This window comes from Saccostrea echinata, unplaced genomic scaffold (genome assembly GCF_033153115.1).
Source record: "Saccostrea echinata isolate AGI-Se365-2 ecotype Australia unplaced genomic scaffold, CSIRO_AGI_Sech_v1 ptg000045l, whole genome shotgun sequence".
Taxonomy (NCBI): Eukaryota; Metazoa; Mollusca; class Bivalvia; order Ostreida; family Ostreidae; genus Saccostrea; species Saccostrea echinata.
This window is the reverse complement of record NW_026889794.1, coordinates 6,068,219-6,091,903: the sequence shown is the minus strand read 5'-3', so window position 1 is coordinate 6,091,903 and position 23,685 is coordinate 6,068,219. Positions and strand designations below refer to the sequence as shown.

The following is a 23,685-nucleotide window of genomic DNA, read 5'->3' as shown; positions in this document are numbered from 1 at the left end:
CTGATCCCACCTCTGATGTTTTGGAGGTCCGTGTTTGCTCTGCTCCTATTTTGTATTGTTTAATGGACTTTTGAGCTTGAATACTGTTCGTTATCACCATATATTTCAAGAATTAATTTTCGTCTAAATAGCCTTCCACCACAAGAAATAATCCCTCATAAATCTTGCTTCTTTATGCACTTGTGAGCAGTTTTTTAATTGAATGTAGAATAATTTGCATTGTTTGATTTAAATATGTTATTGAAATTGAATTTTTAAGTTCAGTTGTTATCTCTTGAAGAAATATTATTATTTATGTTTTTTTTTTGTTTTGTTTTGTTTTTGTTTTTGTTTTTTTTTTATCGTAAGTTCTATTTTGAACAGGGTTTTAGGGGAAGACCATTTGATTGGGGGGGGGCAGATTTTGGAAATAAATAATCAGTCCTCGAAAATGTTGAAAACGAATAATCTGTCCTCAGTGGTGACTGGCATGAAAAAAAATAATCTGCTCGAAAAATTTTGCCCCCCCCCCCTCCCCTTTTTTTTTCAGGATCATTTGGTCGTCCCCTTGTAGGGACTAAAATTTCAAAATTCTTAAAGCTTCTCTCCTCATGAATACAGGGAATGAGTGTGTTTCATTCCATTAAATAGTTGTACAATTTGTAAAAATAGCGAAGATTTACGGTCGACTCATATTTTGCTGATTTAACTAACGTCGACAAATACTGGTACGTCTTAATATCTCATTTCCGGTAGGAACGAAATTCGGACGTATTCAAAATGTTGATGTTATTTTGTTAAATTTTTATCTTATGTAATTTCGTTTTTTCTTTTCATCTTCTGCACGGTACATTATTTATCCCATCCCAAAGTGAAGAGGAATTCAACAAGTAAAAGGAGACTGAGCAGATCAATGCCTAAGCGACACAAATCAAGAAGTTTGGTAAATTCTGTTGATCATTGCAAACATTGATAACCCTTAACTAATATCGTAAGCGTACAGGTAAACAAAGATGGTAAAAAAGAATATATATATATATATATATATATATATATATATATATATATATATATATATACTGAAAGTACTCTCTTATTTTCTTAATGTTTGCTTTTTTAAAGCCACGTTAGGTTATTTGGTATTGCGTAACGTACAAATGAAAGATATGTATCATTGAATGTAATTGTCTTGTATTGGATTAAAAAATATGAAGAAAATGTACACGAAAAAACAAAACTTTAATCATTGAATATTCCCTGTCTTTAATTTGTTACTTGATGATTTTGATAATTTTCAGAGCCCTGTCAGATTAAAGTCAACAAGGAGACGATCAGGGAGTCCTCAAACAAAAATTAAAAAAGAGCCACCATGGACACCACCTAGGGACAAAAGAGGAGCAGATAGACATAGAGAAAGATCTGCAGAGAGAGAATTGGCAAGAGATAAACATCATATCAAGAGAGAGCGAGGGAACAGAGATTACAGAGAGGACAGACAAACAGACAGGGTCAGAGTGAAGCAAGAGAGAGAGAACAGACATGACAGAGCACACAGACAGAGAGAGGACCAGCAGAGAGAGAGGAGGCGAAATGATGACCGCAGGCGGGAAAATCAAAGACACGGTACAAATAATCCATTCAGAAACACAGGGGAGGATGGACACGAGTATGGTCGACCAGGTGATACAAGGGATAAAAACAATACAAACCCTGTGGAAAAGGAGAAACCCAATTTCAGCACATCTGGAAAATTAGCAGAGGATACTAATGTGTACAGGGGTGTTGTTATTAAGTATAATCAGCCACCAGAGGCAAGAAAACCAAAGACGAGATGGAGACTTTATCCATTCAAAGGTGATGAAGCTCTCCCTGTATTACATATCCATCGACAGAGTGCCTATCTCATTGGACGAGACCGTATTGTGGTAGATATTCCTGTTGATCACCCCTCATGTTCCAAACAGCATGCAGTTCTACAGTTCCGACTGGTAGAATTTACGCGGAGTGATGGTTCAACTGGTAGGAGAGTTCGGCCTTACATAATTGATCTCGGCTCAGCTAATGGAACTTTTGTGAACAATAACCAGATAGAGGCACAACGTTTTGTGGAGCTCATGGAGAAGGATATGATCAAGTTTGGTTTCAGTTCAAGAGAGTATGTGATTCTGCATGAGAAATCGGACACTTCCGAGGTGGAGGATCAGGGCGTTATCTCAGACTGAACTAGACTAAGTTGTGTTTTAGAGAAATGGGGATCAAACTTGGTCATTTGTAAAAAAAAAAAAAGGGGGGGAATCATGTTGAAGTTCATGCTCTGTGGTCCTCATTAAATATCATGTTTCATCATCATTTTGAACAATGTTGTAATATTCACCAATGTTCACTGTCATTTAAGCTGCCTCATAATTGTCATAATTTGCATATATATTATGTTCTAAACTTGGATGACATCATGGACATAAATGCTGTAAACATATGTTATCATGTATTTTTTCAAATGCAGTATACCAGTATATGAAGGTTGTTCCAGTAATTTGCATATGTAGAGCATGCTTTCATGTTAATTGTTAACATGTATTAAAAAATGCATGACACCATACATTATGTTCAGTCATTGGATATTCTAGAAAAGTTCAAATTAATATCTGTTTTAACAATGTACCATATATCCTTGCCTATAAGTCAGAATTTTGGGAGTTAAATTTTGGTCCAAATCTCTATGTCTGACTTATAAGCTAGACTTAAAAAATTTGGTATTTTTATGAAAGGGGAAATAATGTAATTCTGTGAAACCTCCAATGATAATCGTTTATAAAGGGCGGAACTTAATCCAATGCAGGAAAGGAAGATTTAAGGTTGACGAAAGTGCTAACAGATTTGAATGATCTCATATTTGATTACTTTTTAATTAACAATCAAATATAAATGTCATACCCCAAAACACACATTGAAACACAGGTAAATACAATAGAATATGAAATTGGCAACAGAATCTGGCAAAAAACCACACTGACTTATGAGTTGGTCAATAGGAAATTCCTTCAAAATAATCTGAAAAAAAATACATGTACAACCAAATGACTTACGGGTGAGTATATATGGTATATCTAGTCACAGTTGATGTAACTTGGTTGATGTCACAGATCTTCATATTTAACATATAGATTCCTCAACATTACTAAATTCTCTGTGTTTTGTGGGGGTTTTTTTAAGGGGGGGGGGGTGAAACTTTAAAGTTCCTAAAAATGATTTTTTTTTCTTTGTAGAAACTGTACATATGTTAACAGTGGCCAATTAAAAAAAAAATATTCCTTGTAATTGAGTTACATCCCAGCAAACCATAGAATATAAAGTTGACACCCCCCCCCCAAGAAAAAAAGAAACTGGAATATGCAGTCTTATTTAAAAAACAAGATTTATATTTTTTATGTAAATCAGTTGAATATTATTAAAAAAATCACTACTGCACTCTGAATGATAAAACCTTCCAGGTGCCGCACCACGTCAAACCTAAGACGTAAACATAGGTTGTGACTGTTCCTTCACCAAGCACCCAGCACCAGAAGTGAAAGTCACAGATCTTTTAGATGAGACCTTAAAAACCGAGGTCCCGTGTCACGGTTGGCATTTGCACGATAAAGAACTCTCAGTGCTCAATGGCCCCGAGTGCCGAGTACAAGTCTAAATTTGAAGCCCTTCACCAGTCTATGGCGACATCTCTATATGAGTGAAAAATTCTCGAATGGGATGTAAAACAACACAATCAATCATCTATCTACAAATTGGTAAGAAGTGAAATGTCATTCATAGTAGACAGACCACCAAATCCTGGTCTGTAGTTCAGATATTTTAGATAAACTTAGTCCAAACCTTTTATATCTCAAAATGATTTCAAAGGAGCTTTTTATAAATTCTTAGTCTGTAATGGTTTGGGCAGTGGATATTGGCCTGGGTAGCTCAGTTGGAGAGCACTTGACTAGTGATGCAGGGGTCCCTGAGTTTGATTCCCTGTCCAGTCATGTATTTTCTCCTTTCCTGTTACAAGTCCAAAATATGATCACCTAAACTCAAACTGTAATATTGGCAAAGAGCAATGGCCACTTTGGGCCTTTTTTGGCCCTGTGAATTTCTGAAAAATTAAAACTGTTGTTTTAGTCAACAAGGCAATAAATATCACTTGAACCCTTGGTGACTGAATGTCTACTAAAAATGACATAATTTTCTTGCTAGTTAATGCATTATGACGTCATGAATTGTGTCATTATTCACATATCCTGAATATTTCTTCAAATATGGCAAAAAATGATGCTATTTTTCAATATTTTGTATACAGCACAACCTCTGATCCAAAATGTGCAAACATATGAAATAACTGCATATGAAGAATATAAAACATATTTTAATTTTTGGATCGAGGGGTGTGCTCATATCTAAATTCTTTGCTGAACGTTCTCAAATACACCTGTTTTCAGCAAAATTCAAGAACATTGCAATTTCACACAACCCGTTTATCAATACCTGGGCTATTTACAGGAAACTTTGTCATATCTGAAAGCACTAAGTCTCTACTTTATATTAATGTTGAAAATGGGACATAGGGTTTTAGTCAATAAATTTGTATATCCATAAGGTCATTTTATGTATAAAGTGAACCTAGCTCTTTATAAAATAAAATTAATTTCAAAACATGAAAATGTAAAGTAAATTTATTCAGAAGATATCTGTATTGTATCACAAAAACAGTCAAGATCATCATTAACAACATACATTCATAATAACATGATTTTGTAGGGATCCGTTTTTACTAGATCATTTGTACCATATGATACATATAAATAGAAATTCAAAGTTGTATCAACAAATATATTTCTCGCTTCAATAAAATTTATCTTGGTACATTTTAATGTCAAAGGAATTCTGATATACAGCACGGCTTTTTCTTTCAGAACTACTATCTTGAATAAAAACAAATACCGTTCAAAAGTAACAATGTACACATGAAACTACTACATGTAGATCTCTAACATATTCCAAACATAAAAACTCATGGTTAATAACACATGGTTTTATCTCAAAACTAAGGTTTAACTATTATTTTTAAAAAAGACTCTAGAAAAATCATATCAAATGATGCAGTTGTAAATATATGGCAAATGTAATGGATTGAGTAGTTGTAAGTTATATGCATGACTCAACTGTCTCTCACATACTTTGATAAAGCCTTACTTAAAGGGTTATGTGGTAGACCTAAAATTACCTAAAGTTATGATCTTTATTGAGTTTAACTGGTGCAAAATGATATGGCTGTTTACACATTCAAATTTATTATACAATCTTTTATTGTTGTCTGTCACTGACATATGGCATTAATTCTGTTACTGGGAGTTTGTACATGACTGTGTAATGATTGCACTGTAAACTAATCCATCAAAGTTCAGTTGTTAATATACAATACAGTACCTGGACGATAAGTACTCGTTTCATCAGAGCTGCATGTTGTCTCCATAAAAAATGGTATTTTTACATGTACATTGTACATGCAATTTGAAGGATACAGAATTGAGTAATTTCAAGGCATAAAATTATGCACATTTTTATAGAACAACCATGAATTTTTATTTTTAATAAATGACCTGAAAGACTTTTTTCCAGTGTTGTACATTTCAAGAACAAATGTCATTAAATGCACAGTACAGACTGTATCTGACGTTCATATAGAATATTGTTAATATCACTTAAAGAAGTAACTCTATAACAAGTTTCATACAAACTACATGAAATCTAATTGGGTATTGTCCCTTGCACCAATCATCCAATACCTAATGAACAATTAGACCAAACTTCAAAATTAACAAGCTTTCATTACAATTTCATATTCAGACCAATTCCCTTAAGATAATAATAAAATGAATCACATTTCATAAGAACATTTGTATTGAAAATTAAAGAAAGATTCTTTCCCATCATTGTTACAGAATTCTTACAAAAAAAACTGACACATAGAAAAAGAATTTGCAATCACTTATTTTCCCTAACTTTGAACACACATTAATAAATTCGTTCATAAAACAAAAGATAGGCCTGGGCTCTCTGGACAGTGGATTCCGTGGTCTCACTCACACGACTATCGCTGATGTGGTACCACCTACCAGGTGGTACCAGACGATCCACCAAACTTTCCTCCTGTTCTTCTAGACTGGCAGTGCTGTTCTGTTGTTCTGGGTAACGTTTGATACAGTCATTGATAGAGGGTGCTCCCGAGTTAACAAAGTCTCCTGTAATACCGATATTTGGTCGGACTTTGACGTATGCTGTATAGTGTCCAGCATTTAGGCGCCCGCTATGTTCCACTACTCCATACAATGCATAGAGAATTTTCTTTTGTCCTGGTCTAACACCCTGCATTTAAAAAGTGTTATTGAAAAGAAAACTGGTAATTAAATGAAACCCAGTTGCATTATACATGTAACCATGTGAAAACATTAAAAAAGCAACTTAACATTCTACCCATTTCTTTATATGGTACATGTATAAAATACCTATACAGCAGTTTTAAGAAATTTGACATAATCAGCTATTTTTCACTCATAAAAATTTGGAGATTACCTGACACAGTGAGCTGCAGTAAGGGGCTAGGTCCAGAACAAATGGGAAATCTACTTGCCTGTTCACCTTGCGAGAACTAAAACCCACCTATAAAACACATTATAAACATCTTTAAACAATTCACTAACAAACAAATGATAGAGTGTAATCCTTCACAAAGGTTAGCTTATCTGTAGAGATACTGGTGCTACATGAATACTCATACAATTTTAAAACATAATTTATGTACAGACTGTCTATACATGCATTAATTTTTCAGTTTTATGATCAAATTCTATTAGTTTGGCATGCATTATTTAAACAAAATTTAATACTTTTCAATTTTGAAATTTCTGGAATAAAAAAAAACATTTGTCTGCAAATGCAGTAGTCATTCCTTTCCATATGTAAATGCTTATGGCAACATTTTTTAGGAAAATTTAATGTATTGAACAAAAACAAAATCAAATTTAGCAAATTTCTCACCTGCTCAAATCGTTTAAGGTGTAAAGTAAGCACGGCTGGGGGTGTGTATATTAAGTACTGCTTTGCTGCATTTGAATAAACTTTTTCTCTCTTATCTGAAATATGAATATTTTAAATATATAATATTTCTGATGGCTTTGTTGTTCACAATGTAAATGATTTCCTGTTAGGAAATATACAATCTGCACATGTTTATAAACATGATGAATGCACAAATGAACCAAAAATTTACTTATGCCATAGCTTGTAAAGTCATAAACATATGTAGAACAATGCCATGTACCAGTCTCTGAGTCAGTGCCATGATTAAAACATGATAATTGAAAATAAAACACCTATTAAAAATGTAAGCTACATGTACACGTATTTCTCAAAATTATGAATAAAGAAAGAAGTTACTAAACCAAGTTAAGTTTAAAAAAAGAAAAAAAAATTCTCCAAATTTTTGAAATTATTTTGAAATTTCTATTGAATCTATTAAATTATGTGGGGTCTGAAAATACATGACTATACAGGCTGTAGATTTATGTTTAAGTGGTTTGAGCTAAAGTAACTTCATTTTAATAACAAAATGTTAATGTTGGATAATTTTCGTTCTGTATTGAATATTCTTTTTTTAGACTGTTAAATTGATCCATGTAAATCAAGAATAAGTACTAGTAGGTTTAAAACAATAAAGAGTATGGCAGAAGTAAGTTGTTAAACAAGTTCAGAAAAAACCTGTTAATTACAGACAGAAAAATTGAATAAACAAATTATTTTAAAATTAACTCCCTGTTTAATTTTTTCAGAACAATTCCTTTTGCAAGATCCATTTACGAATAAATACCGATACTAAGAATTTATGAAGGTGAAAGTGAGCAGAACAATATATCATAATATCTACCTTTGCTGACACCTTGATTGTGCCAGTATTTCTTCTGCGTACAATTAGCACATCCAAACTTATTGTTGCCAGTCAGTAACTCTGCGGAGGTGAACTGGTGTAAACATGTCATTATGGTACACTCCCTAGATGCTGGGTGATACCGTGACCCTAGGGTGACCTTTGACCTGACCAACGCTTCCTTCTTTATATCTTTCACACTTTTGGAATGATGTGGAGGTGGAGTGCTAACACTTATTTTCTCACAATTGGATCCACCACTCTGCAAATCTACTATTCCATTCTCTTGAAGGTATTCAACACTGTTGACTACAGATGAATCTTCTAGAATTAAGTTTCCTAACTTTGCTGTCACTTCACTATTTGTGCTATTGTGTCTGGAGTGGGAATGCATAGGTTCTCCATTCACTCGGACCTCCTCCTTGATCTGATCTGACCCAGTCTGAGGTTCCACACTTTCACTAGTAGTCCTACCACAATTGTCAGTTTCTCCAAAACCATTACTAAGTATATGGTTTATTTTGGGAATACCAATGTTGCATTCTGAATCCATTTTACAGCAACTGTCAACATCATTGTCACATTCCATGTTATTTTCCAATCCACCATTCTCTTTGCAATTAGACAGAGTGCATTCATGAGAAACGCATTCGTTATGAAAAACAGGATTTTCTGTTTGACCATTATATTTAGGTTCTGTGCTATTGTCTGGCGTTTTGAGGTCAGTACTGTAGCTTTGAGTGGTTGATGGTATACTGACCAATCCTCCATCTTTCCCTATTGAGGAGTCTTCCTGTTTAATTGTTGAGGTGCTATTTCCTGAGGTAAGCGTATCAGTATTGCTGCTTGAGGTACCACTATCCACCCCTTGGTTACTTGTTTGATCCACCTCTGGTTTTTCCTGAGATGACTGTGAGGGCTCAGCTAGGGAGTTTTCTAAACTGAGTTTACTAAAACATTTTGAGGTATCACTCTCCAGATTGTCTTCTATGTCAGCATCTGAAACATGTTTCATGTTTATTTATACAAGATGTTGTTGTTTACTGGTAATGCAAATCATGAAGTTTTCATTTTAGTTCAATCTAGCTGTAAACATTGCTGTCAACGTTGCATACACGTACATGTTGTCCTGTTGGATGTGGTTAGAATTAAATATCGATCTAATCTCTCTCTCACGTAAGATATTCATCTAATATACTGTATGTGTACTTAAAGGGTTTTTATCACGTCTCAAAATATTTTGATATGACAAAGTCTACATGTTATTAAAATCATATATTTAAAAATCTTTGCTAGAAAATTAATATTGTTGATGTTTCAGGGATTCAAAGTTTGAATTTCTCAATATGCATATTTTGATCACCGATGCTATGCGCCATTGCTCTGACATCATAGGTGTCAATCCTGGTCAAGAAAAGTACTTACTGTGTATACAAAACGGTTAATTTGTTGTGTCTATTAAACCTGTTAGTAAATAAATAAGTGATAATTGGATAATTGACAGCTAGTAGGGTATAATTTGTGGCTCTAAGATGCACAAATGTGCACAAGAAAGGTTTTAGGAAGACTTTTTTACACATTTCCTAGACTTGGTCGAGAAGGGGGCCCTTTTTTCTGCAAACGTGGGGGCTTTGTCTCCATTCAGAACAATCGTTTATGCCCAATTACGATTTTTTTCTCTACTATAAAATATCTTAAGGACATGGTACCTTTTTAAAAACAGAAAAAATACCCAACACGCATTTTTAAAGTCGCACAGAATCTAGTATATGCTAGTAGGAATGTTGTGAACTTCGTAATGGCGTACTACGGCGCCATTGAACAGTGTTGAAGAAATGTCATTTCTAGTACATGATATTCACTGGAACAGAGAGAATATTTATATACAGTTTATCAAAATAATGAAGAAGTTGAATTTAAAATTCTTATATTTATAAATATTTACGAAGTCCAACTTTAGTTATTCGTTCTATTTAGTTCGACAATATCTTGAGGACCACGAATCTTTCACTTGTAAAAGATGAACATGTACTGTTGCACGTATGGAGCACAGTTAATATGAAGAATATAGCACTGCACTAATAAATTCTTTAACGATGTTAAAATAATGAAGAAGTTGAATTCAAAATTCTTATATTTATAAATATTTACGAAGTCCAACTTTAGTTATTCGTTCTATTTAGTCGGAAGTCCCGAGTTGTCAACGGCTTTGTCTTCGGTGTCCTCTCCTATTGTTGGCATATTTTCTTGGTTATTTCTCTCTGCTAGATGTTCATACATAAAAGATTGACCATCTAACTAAAAGAATATCGTCGATGTCAAAATTTCCATCGATCTTATTGTGTAGTGTATATTATTTAACGTCAAAATCTATTTGATACATTTTTCTTATGATAAGCTTTACGAGTTCTAATTGACCATTGACACCTATGACATTTCAGTACCACATGACCCCTATCTAATCAGTGGAGATTTTTACTTCGAGAACTCGATATTACGGGCGTTTTATCGCTTAATTATGACTGTTTTTAAAGTTATTTCATAATTAAACGATAATTATATGTTTCAAGAATATAATAGTGCTTCATTTCTAAAAAATTTAGATACGTGATAAAAACCCTTTTAAAGTGGGCTTCATATTTTAGCGGCTTTGGCGCAGACAACGATGCGCTAATTCATGAATACCGCTAAGAAATCATTTATAAACACAACATACGACATGGACATGTAAAGCCCTAATTCATGATTTTGCCAACAACTCCATACCCAGTGATTGTGCTAAATTTTGAATACACCAAATTATGTACACGTGCAATACTGTATACAGGGTTATTTTCGCCCTTTTACACATCCAAACAATTTTGCCCCTTCTAAATTCACCCAATCACAGTTCTGTTTAAGAAAATATATTGTGTTCTATAAATTTACCCTGTTTTAAATTCACCCACCTGTAAGTAGGGCGAATGGGACGAAAATAAAACGGAGGCGAAAATTTCCCTGTATACAGTATTCTTTTAAATGACTGATACACCATATTACATGTTTGTCAATACTTTTCAAGAATGACAAATGCAATTGTTTCAGGGCTAAAATCCACAGATATAATAACTCATAATTTACCTGAGGGGTCCTCTCTACTGCTGGACTCCTCCTCTGGGTCTTTAGAACCTCCATCTTCTTCTTTTTCTGCCTCCTCCTGATCTACATCCTCTTCATTTTTTGGCAAACTCGGGTCATCCGATGGAAACACTTGATTTTTAGTCAGTTTTGCTTTCCTCTGCAAGAAAAGAAATGATGTTATACAACCAGTAACAGTTAAACCTCTTCTGAACTTGATGGGGCAAAATAAACAACTGAGAGACATCTCAAGATTCAAGATGCAAAGCATCTTCGCTAGCCAAGGGTTTCTGATACGCTACTCTCTATGAGGAGAGTAGCGTATCAGAAACCCTTGGCTAGCGAAGATGGATGCCAAGGGTACATAATAAAACAAAGAAAAAGTGGTTAGGTTTTCCAACTCACTTCATCATATGTATCTGAGGGCTATTCCAGGAAAAAATGTACGGGAGGGTTGGACGGCACTTCATATATTTTTGTATGGGTAGTGGGTCTGGAGCAATTAAATTTGTATGAGTGGTTGTCCTCACTCGATATATTTTTAGATGGGTGGTTGTATTTACCCTCACAAATAATCAAGTGCAAAGTATTTCTTTCCTCTCATTTTGTATAAATCGGTAAATACCGATATTTTCGTCCTAAACAGTTGTAAAGTGTGTTTACATTGAAAGTGAAAGTAGAATCGAACAAAAAAGGAAACAAGGGCAGATAACTATAAAAGCATGTGCAACTGTGACTGCAATGAGAGTGGGGGATTGGAAAACGGATTAGTTGTGCTTTGGACTCCATGGTCCAGTTTCTTTTAGCCAGTTTAATCAAACATGATTACATTGGTAAATTAAATGATATCAGAAACAATCAGAAAGATCGTTTTATTTTAAACCGAAAGTAGAAAAAAACGTATCTGATAATGAACGTTTTAGAGCATGACTACGGAGTTTGCAAGTCAAATATTTTACTTTATACCACATACAGAGTAAAAGGAAGATGAGATATGAGTTTGAAAACAATATGAAATATATTATGTCAAAAACATGCCAGTCCTTAACCTGTTAAGTGTTAACTTGTCGAACTTGTATGCACCAATGGTCTAAGTTGTTAGATGGGATTTATAATTCATTAAATATATTTTTTTAATCAAAGTTTTCACTTTACAGACACTGGCTACAGAAGTTTAGTCCCCCCCCCCCCCCAAAAAAAAAAGCAGGAATCATTTTGTTATGAACAAGGTGTAAACAACAATTGTTAAGGATAGCTTAAGGCTATAATTTACAATATTAATTTTAATTAATTGTAGGAATGTCATTTCTACTAGTACATGTGTATACATACTTGTAAAAGCTTTACCTAAGCTTTACAGACTACAAAGTTATGCATCAGAACAGATATACAAATCAATATAATAAAGGCTTTCAGTGGTGTGTATCATAGGCCTAAAGGAACATATTTTTTTAAGCTGTAACAGGAACACCAGGAACTGTTTTACAAAAAAACTTATGACTAAGACTAAAAACTTTAGTTGTTCATAAAATCTTACAAAACTTATGTTTCTGTCAAAAATTGTTGGCATAAAACTATCATATTTTTTTTTCAAAAAGATTTAAAACATTTCTAAAGTACTGCAAAAAAGAAATTAATTTGCATAACATTTTGATCTTGGTCAAAAGTTCTTTTGTAAAACGGGCCCTGGTTGGATAGATGTCAAAACCCAACACTCATTCAAAGTCAGATAAATTACAATACCTGAAAATTAATACATAAAATTTTATTGTATATATATATATATATGTGACACAATTTTTTTTTTAATTTAGATGGGTGGTTGTATCAAAAGCAATTTTAAATTGATGGGGGGTGGGGTAGAAGGTAATTAACAAGAAGCCCATGGGCCTTGAATCGCTCTTCTGATAAACTGTACAACCTATCACTTCTATTTGAAGCTTCGAAGTATCCTGTATATTTACATAAACCCTTGAAATTCCAATTCACACTCTGAGAACCCAAGATGATTCTATGCCAATTAGTACCTGAGAGTTGGTCATGGTGACCTACTTATCACTTGTCATTCTCTGAGGACCCATCAATTAAGTTTGATGATTCTAAGCCAATTAATACCTAAAATGTTTTTTAAAATTATAATCATAAAATTTTATAAGTAGGTCAAAGTGACCTACTTTTCAATTGTTTTATTCCAAGAACCCAAGATGCATCAACTGACAAAGTTTGAGGATTCTAAGCCAATTAGTACCTGTAATATTTAATTAAAGCCATATATTTTCAAAAGTAGGTCACCGTGACCTACTTTTCAGTCAACCTACTCCGAGGACCAAAGATGCATCAACTGACAAATTTTGACGATTCTAAGCCAAATAATTCCTGAAAATATTAAATACAGCCATAAAATTTCAAAAGTAGGTCACCGTGACCTACTTTTCAGTTGTTGTACTCCGAGGACCCAAGACGCATCAACTGACAAAGTTTAATGATTCTAAGCCAATTAGTACCCGAAATATTTGATTAAAGCCATAAATTTTCAAAAGTAGGTCACAGTGACCTACTTTTCAGTTGTTGTACTCCGAGGACTCATGACGCATAAACTGACAAAGTTTTATGATTCTAAGCCAATTAGTACCCGAAATATTTTATTAAAGCCATAAATTTTCCGAAAGTAGGTCACGGTGACCTACTTTTTAGTCGACCTACTCCGAAGACCCATGACGCATCAACTGACAAAGTTTGATGATTCTAAGCCAATTAGTACCCGAAATATTTAATTAAAGCCATAAATTTTCAAAAGTAGGTCACGGTGACCTACTTTTTAGTCGACCTACTCCGAAGACCCAAGATGCATCAACTGACAAAGTTTGATGATTCTAAGCCAATTAGTACCCGAAATATTTAATTATAGTCATGTAAATTGAAAAGTAGGTCACGGTGACCTACTTTTCAGTTGACCTTTTTTGAGGACCCAAGATGCATCAACTTACAAAGTTTTATGATCATAGGACTTAAAATGTCCAAATTATGCCTCTAAAATGCTTTGAAATCGAATGCCTGCAAAGTTCAAAAAGTAGGTCACTGTGACCTACTTTTTAATAAATATGTTTTATGGCCCCAAGATGCATCATCTTACAAGATTTAATGATTCTAAGCCTCCCCGTATTTGAATTAATGACCTTAATTGTTTTAAAAATGATTAACCATAAAATTCAAAAAGTAGGTCAAGGTGACCTACTTTTTAGTTGACGTACTTTGAGGACCCAAGATGCATCAACTGACAAAGTTTGATGATCATAGGCCTTAAATTGTTCAAAATATGCCTCTAAATCATTTTGAAAAAGAATGGCCGCAAAATTTAAAAAGTAGGTCACCGTGACCTACTTTTGAGTCAACATGATATGAGGTCCTTAGATGCACCAACTGACAAGATTTGATGATCCTAGTCCTTATAGTAAGCAAAATATCAACATTTAAATAAAATGTAATTTTTGGTCAACTTTGAAGTGACCTTGAGACCACGCCCTTTGCCCCAGGGTAAATCCCCGTGCAAATTTTAATCTACAACATATCCTCATCCTTTTGTGTAAGTTTGGTGATAATCTGCCCAGTGGTTCTTGAGAAGAAGATTTTTTAGCAACCAGTACTTTTTTTTTAAGCCATTAAAGGAAATCATTTTTTCAAGTCAAAATGTCTGCTTCTTAACCCTACTGAAGAAATATGTATATCTTTCTTTGCCCTTGCTCGTACTGCAAGTTCTATATGCAATAAACTGATGTACCTTAGCCTCCTTTTTAGCCTGTTTCTTCAGCTTCCTCTCCATATGTTTGCTAGGTCTATCTGTGTGGTCTATAACGGTTTCCTCATGGTGTTCCAAACTGTCTTTTTTACGCCCTCCCAACATCTGATTAGGCCGCTGGGGTTTCTCCTCTGTCACTGGCAAGGACAGGTCCAGAAAGGGCTCAAATATCTGGGATATCTAGAGGTTGATATAAAAATGTTAAGAATATAAGGACAAGATGTAATACACAAATGGACATGCAAGGTACTATCTCACATAAAACAATTAAACATTTTTTGTTTTATTTGTATACATTAAGGAAGTATTGCATAATTCTTACATTTTTACATTCCTCACATGTAACTGTACTCATCAGGTATCCACCAAATAAAGAGTCTACAAAGGTGTATTTTACTTGGCGTCCGTATTCTACAACAGAGAAAAGTATTTCTTATATTTGTCATTTGTTTTCTTTCATTTACACTAACACTAGATCTGGCAAACAACTGTACCTTTGATTTTAATTTTCATTTCGTCATCCACTTTCTTTGGGTTGACATTCTCTGGCAGCTTGAAGTGCTTTAATATCCCAGCTTGTCCCCTCTGTAAACAAACACAAATAAGCTCAAACATAAAAGAAATTCTTAATGCACAAAGAAATTTATTTCATAAACAGTCATGACTGTGTTTTCAATTACTCGGTGGCATGAAAAATCCCTTTATTATCTCTAATAAAACAGCATATTCTTACTTTATCAACAACTCTTGTCAGATTTGAGTACCACAATCAAATTATACAGAAAAAATCATGGTTATGATGAACATCTAACTGTCAGATAAAAGTGCTGCTTGTTAACTGTATAAGGTTGTGATACATGTACATGTATTTAAAAATGAAACAGTATCCCATCCATTATGAATTCACCCTAATCACAATATCTATGATGTAAACAAATTTTAGTTGAAAACTTGTTTCAACAAAATAAACTTTAGGAACATTTTTTTTTTTGCACACCTTGATTTCTTCCATCCTCATGTTATCCAAAAGGTATCGCAGAAGTTCATGACTATCCTGTTGCTGAAAACCACGAAATCTTTGGGCTCTAAAACAAAATTTTGTAATTCAAATATCTTTCGTTTTCTGTAAATCTCCTTTTTTTTTGCAAGATCTAGCAACAAAAATAAATGGGAACAATAAAGAATTGCTCATTTCATTTTCATATATGGAAAAAATTCAAGTTCCTTAAATAAAATTCAGCACATGTTTTCTGCTTACTTTTTGCATATCTGACTAAACAAGGGAATAGGATTAACAGTGCTAGAACGACCAGAGGAGTTGTTCATCTCTTGTAGAAATGCTATCATGGTCTGTGTCAAGGGACCAGCTTCTGGTAATGATATTTCTATAGGAGCCTGAAAATGAGAAAATACATGCCCTGATAAAGAGAACTTATATGTACATGTATAATTTTTTATATTAATATTCAGTTTTCAATTATCTATTATTATTTGTAAGTTAACATAACTAAATATTTCCCCAATTTTCACAACAGGGAAAAAATTCTCTATTTTGAACAAAATTTAAACAGTAAAATACGTGTACTTCTTCAACACAACACATTAGATATACAAACAAATGCTCAATAATTCAATTTCTATACTTATTTATGTTTAAAAAAAGAGAAACATATATTTTTTTAAGTCCAGATTTTTTTCCATCTTACAAGGTCTGGTAATATCTCCTCATCACTGTCATCTGACCCTGAGCTAGAATCTAGGTCACTGTCCCGTTTACAGGTGAGGGTACATGAGCGACCCTTTTTACTTTTCTCTACTACCACTGATTCTAAGCAAGGTGTCTGAGTCAAATTCTAAAGGAAAAAAGAAAAAGAACTGCAATGCAAATCCATTTGAAATCCACTGACAGTAATGATAAAACCTATATTAACTCTATACTTAAATATTTACCTGCATAACTGCATTGAAGAAACATGTATTTCCAAGATTACTCAAACCCTGAAATAAATAAGGGTAATTAATACAATGCAATAAAAAATTATTTCTTTTTACACAAAAAAATCATTCCAAAAGGAAGTAATATTTCACTGCACATGTTTTGGAGAATTGCATAAAACCTTGAACACAAATTGAAGCACAGTATAGCTGGGGGGGGGGGGGGGGGGGGGGGGGCTTGTATTACAAGTTTGTTTTCTTTTTCTTACTAACCTTGACCTTTGAACACACTCCTGATGACCTTGGTGTCAAAGTGGAGGATTTGGAGGACTGCTCAATAATTCCAGTTGAGCTACCAGTCTGACTTTGTTTACGACCTGTAAAACAAAGAATTCTCACATGTACATAAATTCTTCAACTTTTCCCCCCAAAATAAAATGATTTATATATTTTAGGATATAGAAAAGGAAATAATGCTCAAGTTCTATTATCTTTCCAACTGTTTCATTCCTACATGTTACAGAAATGCTCTTTTCAGTTTGTTTCACATCACACTTACAAATTAGAACTGATAATTTATTATGTTTAATGACAGTCTCCATACCTATATCAGTCTGGGGCAGTCCTGCCTGCTTCCTTATAATATCTATGCTCTCCTGTAACCTCTTACTTTGCTCTATAGGAACTTCATCATCACACTTGTAACACCTGGCAATTTTGTTTGTAAGGAGTTTGAAATTCAATAACTACATTTAAAGAGCAATTTAAAAACTCAGGAAATGCAAGAATTTGAAATTTCTTTAATTTAATTTATTTTTTCATTTAATTACCATGTTTCTCATTATCATCTAATGTATATGATTATTCAAAGTAGAATTTATAACACCTTTTTATCAACATGAGAAAATTGATACTTTAACATGCTCAATCCCCTTCATAAGAGCCTGTTTTAACATACCATGCTGTCCATGAGGTGGTGTTAATAACTAGACAATGACAGCTAGACCTTGGTGTCTCGTAATGCTTCAATGCATGCTTCTCCCGAGAGTTACGATCACATCCCTGAAACATACGATATCCATAGTTTTTCTTCGAATAAATCAAAATTTCACCACTCTGCTAAAATAATCACTCATCTTCTAGATACATGTATATACAGTATGTCTATTATTTAATACATATAATGATGCAGGCTCACCTGATTTCCACATTGTAGACAAACCCAGAGAGTTGGTTCTACTTCCAGAGCAGAGGACGCCTCTGCCTCCTGGCCTGTGTCCCCTTCTGTTGTGGTTTTACGAGTAGTTTCATTGGTACATGACTAAAAAATCAAAAATTTTGAATTACATTCCAGATTTTTTTAAAAGAACAAATGGACATTTTAACATCTAAAATATATAGTTTACACTAGAGTCAGACAGAATCTACATGTATAAGATATAAAAGTACAAGAAAATATTAATGCAATATTTTGAGAGTATAAACATTTTATTAAATTCTTTAGCTTGCCAAATGTAGGAGGTCCATCATTTATGTCCAAAACATTAAGAAAATTAAATGGCAGCATGGTAAAAAACTTACAGCACACTCTCCATATACTTGTTTTACTAATCCCTTTTTCATGGCTGCTACATTAACAGCCATGTTAATGTGATTACAGCGTGGCACTGAAAAAGACAAAGATCCTTAAAGCACTCAACTTCAAGTCTACAGTGCATACTGTACCGCGGCAAATATATTGGTCTTGAAGTCGAAATTCACTTTGTGCATTTAAATGTATTCTCTTTCCATTCCTTCTTAAAATTTAAATCACATTGTGCATCATAAAAATTCATGATTTTTTAACTTATAACAATACTATTCATAAATTCATTTCAATTCTAATAATTCTTAGGCATATACAGGGCTCTTGATTGTCCATAAGTGGGCTTGCTAAACTGATCCATTTTCAATTCAGAATAGGTACCAAATTGAATTTGTCCTTTGTAATGATTATAGTGATTAAACACCAGAAAAACAAAATGTGACTTTTCTTAAAGTTGATTTTCCCAATTACCCCCTGAACTTCAATAATGCGATAATTTTCCCAATTTTTACAACCCTAGTCCTTGTACCAAAATAGTGGTGTGAGAGTCCTTATACAACATTGCAATGATTAGATGCTCACCTCCTAAAGCATCATCTGACGAGTCTGACACCTCTTTGGTCTTGCGAAGTTTGTGCTTCTTATTCTTTCCCATGTTATACGACGGTGTCGCTTCAGTCTCTAGCACTCTCATTGAGCCAGATTTGGTCAAATTCTATATCCTCTAAAAAAAAGTTTCATAAATAAATTCATTCATAAGATACTGCCCCACAAAATGACACATTTCACAAACAACCAATTTCCAATTTCCTCAAATAAGCAATAACATGAATATAAAGTAAAAAGGAAATTAAATGCATGATTGAATACAATAAGTTTGTATTGTGTACAATAAAATTGTACCGTAGTGCTGGAACGTCACATGCTTACCAAATATTTTGTCAGTTCATAAACATTTCAACATTGTCATACCTGATGTCTAACACATTTTGACCATTTGTGCAACTGTCAGAATAGTGCGATATTTCCAATACCACCCATCAAATTTAAATGCCATTTATACTACCAACACCAAATTTAGTGGCACTAAGATACACCACAAGTGTCCAGTCCATTACAAACTAGATAAAGACAATTTTTACTGCCCCAAGCATTTTAGTACATGTACCACTTTTAGTAAACTCGACCATAGCGAAATCCTGAGGACCTGTGAATTAACTTCATCCATATTCATAATTTGTTATGTACCCATATAATGAATCTGTTAAATTATTTAGGTGAATTTTGGAATATACATGTACATGTTTTCTTTCAAGTATGACAACTGAAATCTGAATATGCCCAGGGAAGTATCAAATACAAAACTTACCTTGGATTACTAGTTTTCTGATGGATTGAATTTCAAATATCATATTAATACTTAGTACAGGGTTGGCCAGGAAATACCAGTGGTGGGAAGTACCAATGGTAAATACCGATATTTCCCATCCTAGGAAATACTACAAATTTTCTCTAAACTGGGAAATATTGGGAAATACTGGGAAATACAAACTTAAATTTTATTATTTCTTTAATCCATTCCATTTTATACAAAATTCAGAAATAAAATAAACATAAATACAGAAGATGACTGCAATTTTACATATTCAGAATGTATCACTACTCCAGCTCCCCTACCCATAAGCATTCTGAAGAAGTACACATTTCCCTGGTTGTACATGTATATTAAAAACAAAACTGCAGTTTTCAAATTCTAGTTTCTTAAGGTTTTGTAAAATTATTTAGATTATTAATTATAAATCCAAGAACAAAACAAACTTGTTTTCCATAAACACTGTAGTTATTATAATCAATCATGTTGTTTTAACAAATTGCTCTGGAGAGCTTTGTGCTCCTGTTTTGAGATATAATTACTACATGTAGTACCTTGAGTAGTAAATGTAATGTAGTACCTTGAGTAGTAAATGTAATGAAAGACTTCTTCTTAGGTTTGATATTTACACCATACTCTACATCTAACAATTTTCTTAGATCCTTCTTAAGTTACATAAAAAACCCAGTTCGGATCTTTGGGTTCATTTCATAGACCTTTATAGACTACATCTGACACAGTCATGAAACAAAAGACATGACTGGTATATGAATATTATGATTATATAAAATGAATTACTTGGAAATCTGATATTTTTTTTAAATCAGGGACAGTGATACCAGATAGATATCTTAACCCATAAAGTGCACTACATGTCTATACCCCTGATAAAATTCATGAAATATGTAAGTGTTTCTTATTTCCCAGTATTTCCCGGGAAATACCAGTCATTCCTCGTAATTACCAGTATTTCCCACTGTCCTGGGAAATATGAGTATTTCCCACTTTTTTGCCAACTCTGACTTAGTACTTAAAATATTTGCAGTTCAATATTTTAAATTCCGAGAAAAATTTGGGAACGACTTTACTTTACCGGTCCCCAGAAAAACGCGCTAAAATATAGTGTCGCCATAGGCGACTTCAGTATATATGAGATCGCGTGAGCGATCGTAAAAAATAAAAAGTATGAGGTTTTAAGCCTTTTTGACCCCAAAATTGAATTCTACGGTTAAAACTTTAGTTTAAAAATTCGTTTTTAAACGAAGTTTTTAACCTCGTTCTCTGAAAAAAAAAAGTAACATATATTGTTCATTCATTGAAGAGGAGACAAAAAATAATTGTGACGAAGCACGTGCAGCGCATGCTTAGTGCCGTTTCTTTCGTACTTAGCCATTTTTTTTTCATGTAAACAAACCAACGAGATGTCGTTGAAGCTGAATTAAGATCTTAAAAAAATACAGATGCATCTGAATTTCCTAATTAATCTAAAAGAACAAGACACTAACCCTAATCTCTCGGATGGTATGCGAGGACTAACCCAAATCTCCCGGGCGGATGCTAGACTAACCCATGTGCGAGGACTAAGCCTCATCTCTCAGATGGATGCGAGACTAACCCTAATCAGTTGAAAACTTGTGCAAGGACTAACCCTAATCTTTCAGGTAGGTGCAAGACTAACCCTAACCAGTCGAAAAATGTGCAAAACTAACCCTAATCAGTTGAGTGACGTAAATCTTATGTCACAGTGCAATGAGCGTGTGGATCTTGCGGATCTGGGGACCGGTAAAGTCAAGTCTACCCATAATTTGTTATAAAAGATGCAAATATTGTTCTTTCCGACACAAAATCAGTTAACAATTTCCAAAATTTCATTATATCAAGTTTGTCATTCTGTAAAATTTTTCATGGAATTTTGCCAGGGATCCCAAAGCACTCGCTATATCCATAAATTCACTATATCCATATTTTCATACTTATAGAGCTTTACCAGATCCACCACAATCTCTTGATTAAGCTATATAGCTTGAATTAGCTACAGAGCTTTATTAAGCTATTCAGAATAGCTTGATTTAGCTATTTATCACACTTTTTTCTTAAATCTATTATTTTTTCAGGATGTACAAAATGTCGCACCTTGGTGCAGTGACAGTATTCAACTTTGAACTCCAGGCTTCGACACTCGTCAAAATTTGGTCTCGCCATTTGGGCAACCTTGGTACTGATTTCAGGTTGCCCAAATGAATTTCAGGTCGCCCGCACAAAATATCAAACGACACAAAAATGTGCAATAATATTGTTTAAAATTTGTTAAGATAACAGAAGTTGTACTTTTGTATTATAAAATGTAAACCAGACATTTTTGGAATATCAAAAGCTGTCTTCCAGTATTTTATCACACAAAGAAAACAAGCAACAAATATAACTGAGTAATAAGCAGAATTAGAATGCTAATTAGGCTTTAAAAAATTATGTTTGTTTCCTGTAATATTCACAATAAATCAAGGGTTGGTAAGTTAGTTTTTGAATGAAATTATAAATGAGGTTAATTCAGGTCAACAAGGTAACTGACTGGTAATAATTTCACACAATGTGAAGCACTCACTCTAATCCATGCCTCAATGCACACAAGGTTGTGTGCAGTAGGGATGGGTATCGTCAAAATAATGTATCACGATATATCACAATTTTTACCAAAAATATCATGATAATATCATGATATTTTTACACATAATAATCCTTCACGGTTCGATAAGTATTGTATAATTTTGTCTCGGTACGGTTATTTTCAATATGATACATGTACATTTAGGAAACAAATTAGAAGGAAACAAATTAAACGTTGTTTTATGCTTTCTTTTACTAAATCTAGTCACTTAATTTACGAATTTTATTTACAAACTGACTAGAAGAAATTTATTAGAATTATTTGACTGTCAAAAATTATTTTACAAACTTTCAGTCCTCCAAAATTTACGTTTTCTAACCTTACTTATACTGAGTAACGTGTTTTACCTTATGCCCCGATTGAATAACCATCCTGACTGAAAAAAGAACCGAACCGAAAATTAAAAGATTTTGCACCGTGTATCAAACCGAGAAAAAAATACTGCGGTGAATCGATACCATGGTGAACCATTTCACTCCTAATATGAATAGTCAAATACTTGTGACTTTTTGTCTCTTTCTTACAAAAACATTTTTTGAAAACTGCATATTAATAGCTTTATCAAGCTATTTCGAATAGCTTAATAAATCTATATAGCTAATTCAAGCTATTCAGCTAAATCAAGAGATTATGCTGGACCTGTTTATTGTATTGAAACAAATTTTTGAAGTTCAAAATCAATGCAAAAACACTGGGGCAGCTTTGGTAGTTTTTGTAAGGACACTATTTCTGAGCTGTTATGTACTTAATAGAATTCATAACCCCAGGTTATCTATAATTAGAAATTATCTTTAGGCAGATCTACTGAAATGTTTTTATTGTGTTAGCTCTTACTTTAAAACATCTAAATCCATTTTGAAAAGAAAAAAAAACACACACTACATATCTAATTTATAATTAAAACAACTGTGTTTGAGAATTTTATGACTTAGAGAAAATACATAATACAACGAGGAAAAAAATTACCTGGGTCATGTGGGTAAAAGGCCGTTGTTTATACGCCAGACAAGTTATCCTTTTTTATTTAAGAAATGTAAAGAACATACGTCTAACAAAATTCCTCTATGAAAAATAACAAGCAATTTTTTCTGTTATCATTACCTTTAAAGAAATTGATTCAGATAGATTACGAGAGGCTGATATGTCTACGTAATCGGATTTACATCGGACATCCTTTTCTTCGAAAGAAAATGGCGATGAACGATATCCATTCCCGGTTGTCGTAAATACAAGGTGGGTTGTAAAATGATAATTAAAAAGAAATTAACAGTAACAGACA

At 33.4% G+C, this 23,685-nt stretch overlaps 2 protein-coding genes across 3 annotated transcripts; one reads left to right on the top strand and one right to left on the bottom strand.

Moving 5' to 3' along the window:
* The first annotated feature begins 780 nt into the window (after positions 1–780).
* On the top strand, positions 781–2,578 carry LOC133201691 (smad nuclear interacting protein 1-like). Its single transcript, XM_061337481.1, has 2 exons — positions 781–922; positions 1,278–2,578. Exons 1-2 carry the CDS (start codon positions 893–895, stop codon positions 2,199–2,201), a joined length of 954 nt encoding a protein of 317 aa, XP_061193465.1. The 5' UTR covers positions 781–892; the 3' UTR covers positions 2,202–2,578.
* A 2,089-nt stretch (positions 2,579–4,667) lies between these two features.
* Positions 4,668–23,562, bottom strand: LOC133201833 (ubiquitin carboxyl-terminal hydrolase 16-like). Of its 2 annotated transcripts, none has more exons than XM_061337636.1 (19): positions 23,508–23,562; positions 18,952–19,093; positions 18,366–18,451; positions 17,983–18,105; positions 17,743–17,846; positions 17,389–17,492; positions 17,058–17,161; positions 16,800–16,847; positions 16,556–16,702; positions 16,108–16,244; positions 15,847–15,934; positions 15,344–15,434; positions 15,172–15,260; positions 14,832–15,029; positions 11,057–11,213; positions 7,937–8,935; positions 7,051–7,145; positions 6,586–6,672; positions 4,668–6,378 (listed from the first exon to the last, which is right to left on the bottom strand). In XM_061337636.1, the coding sequence occupies exons 2-19, from the start codon at positions 19,061–19,063 to the stop codon at positions 6,028–6,030; spliced, it is 3,120 nt and encodes a 1,039-aa protein (XP_061193620.1). In that variant the 5' UTR covers positions 19,064–19,093; positions 23,508–23,562; the 3' UTR covers positions 4,668–6,027. The 2 variants fall into 2 exon arrangements, with proteins under 2 accessions (XP_061193620.1, XP_061193619.1); XM_061337635.1 differs by lacking the exon at positions 23,508–23,562 and adding an exon at positions 23,373–23,396 and having other exon boundaries at positions 18,952–19,084.
* Between the last annotated feature and the right edge of the window lie 123 nt (positions 23,563–23,685).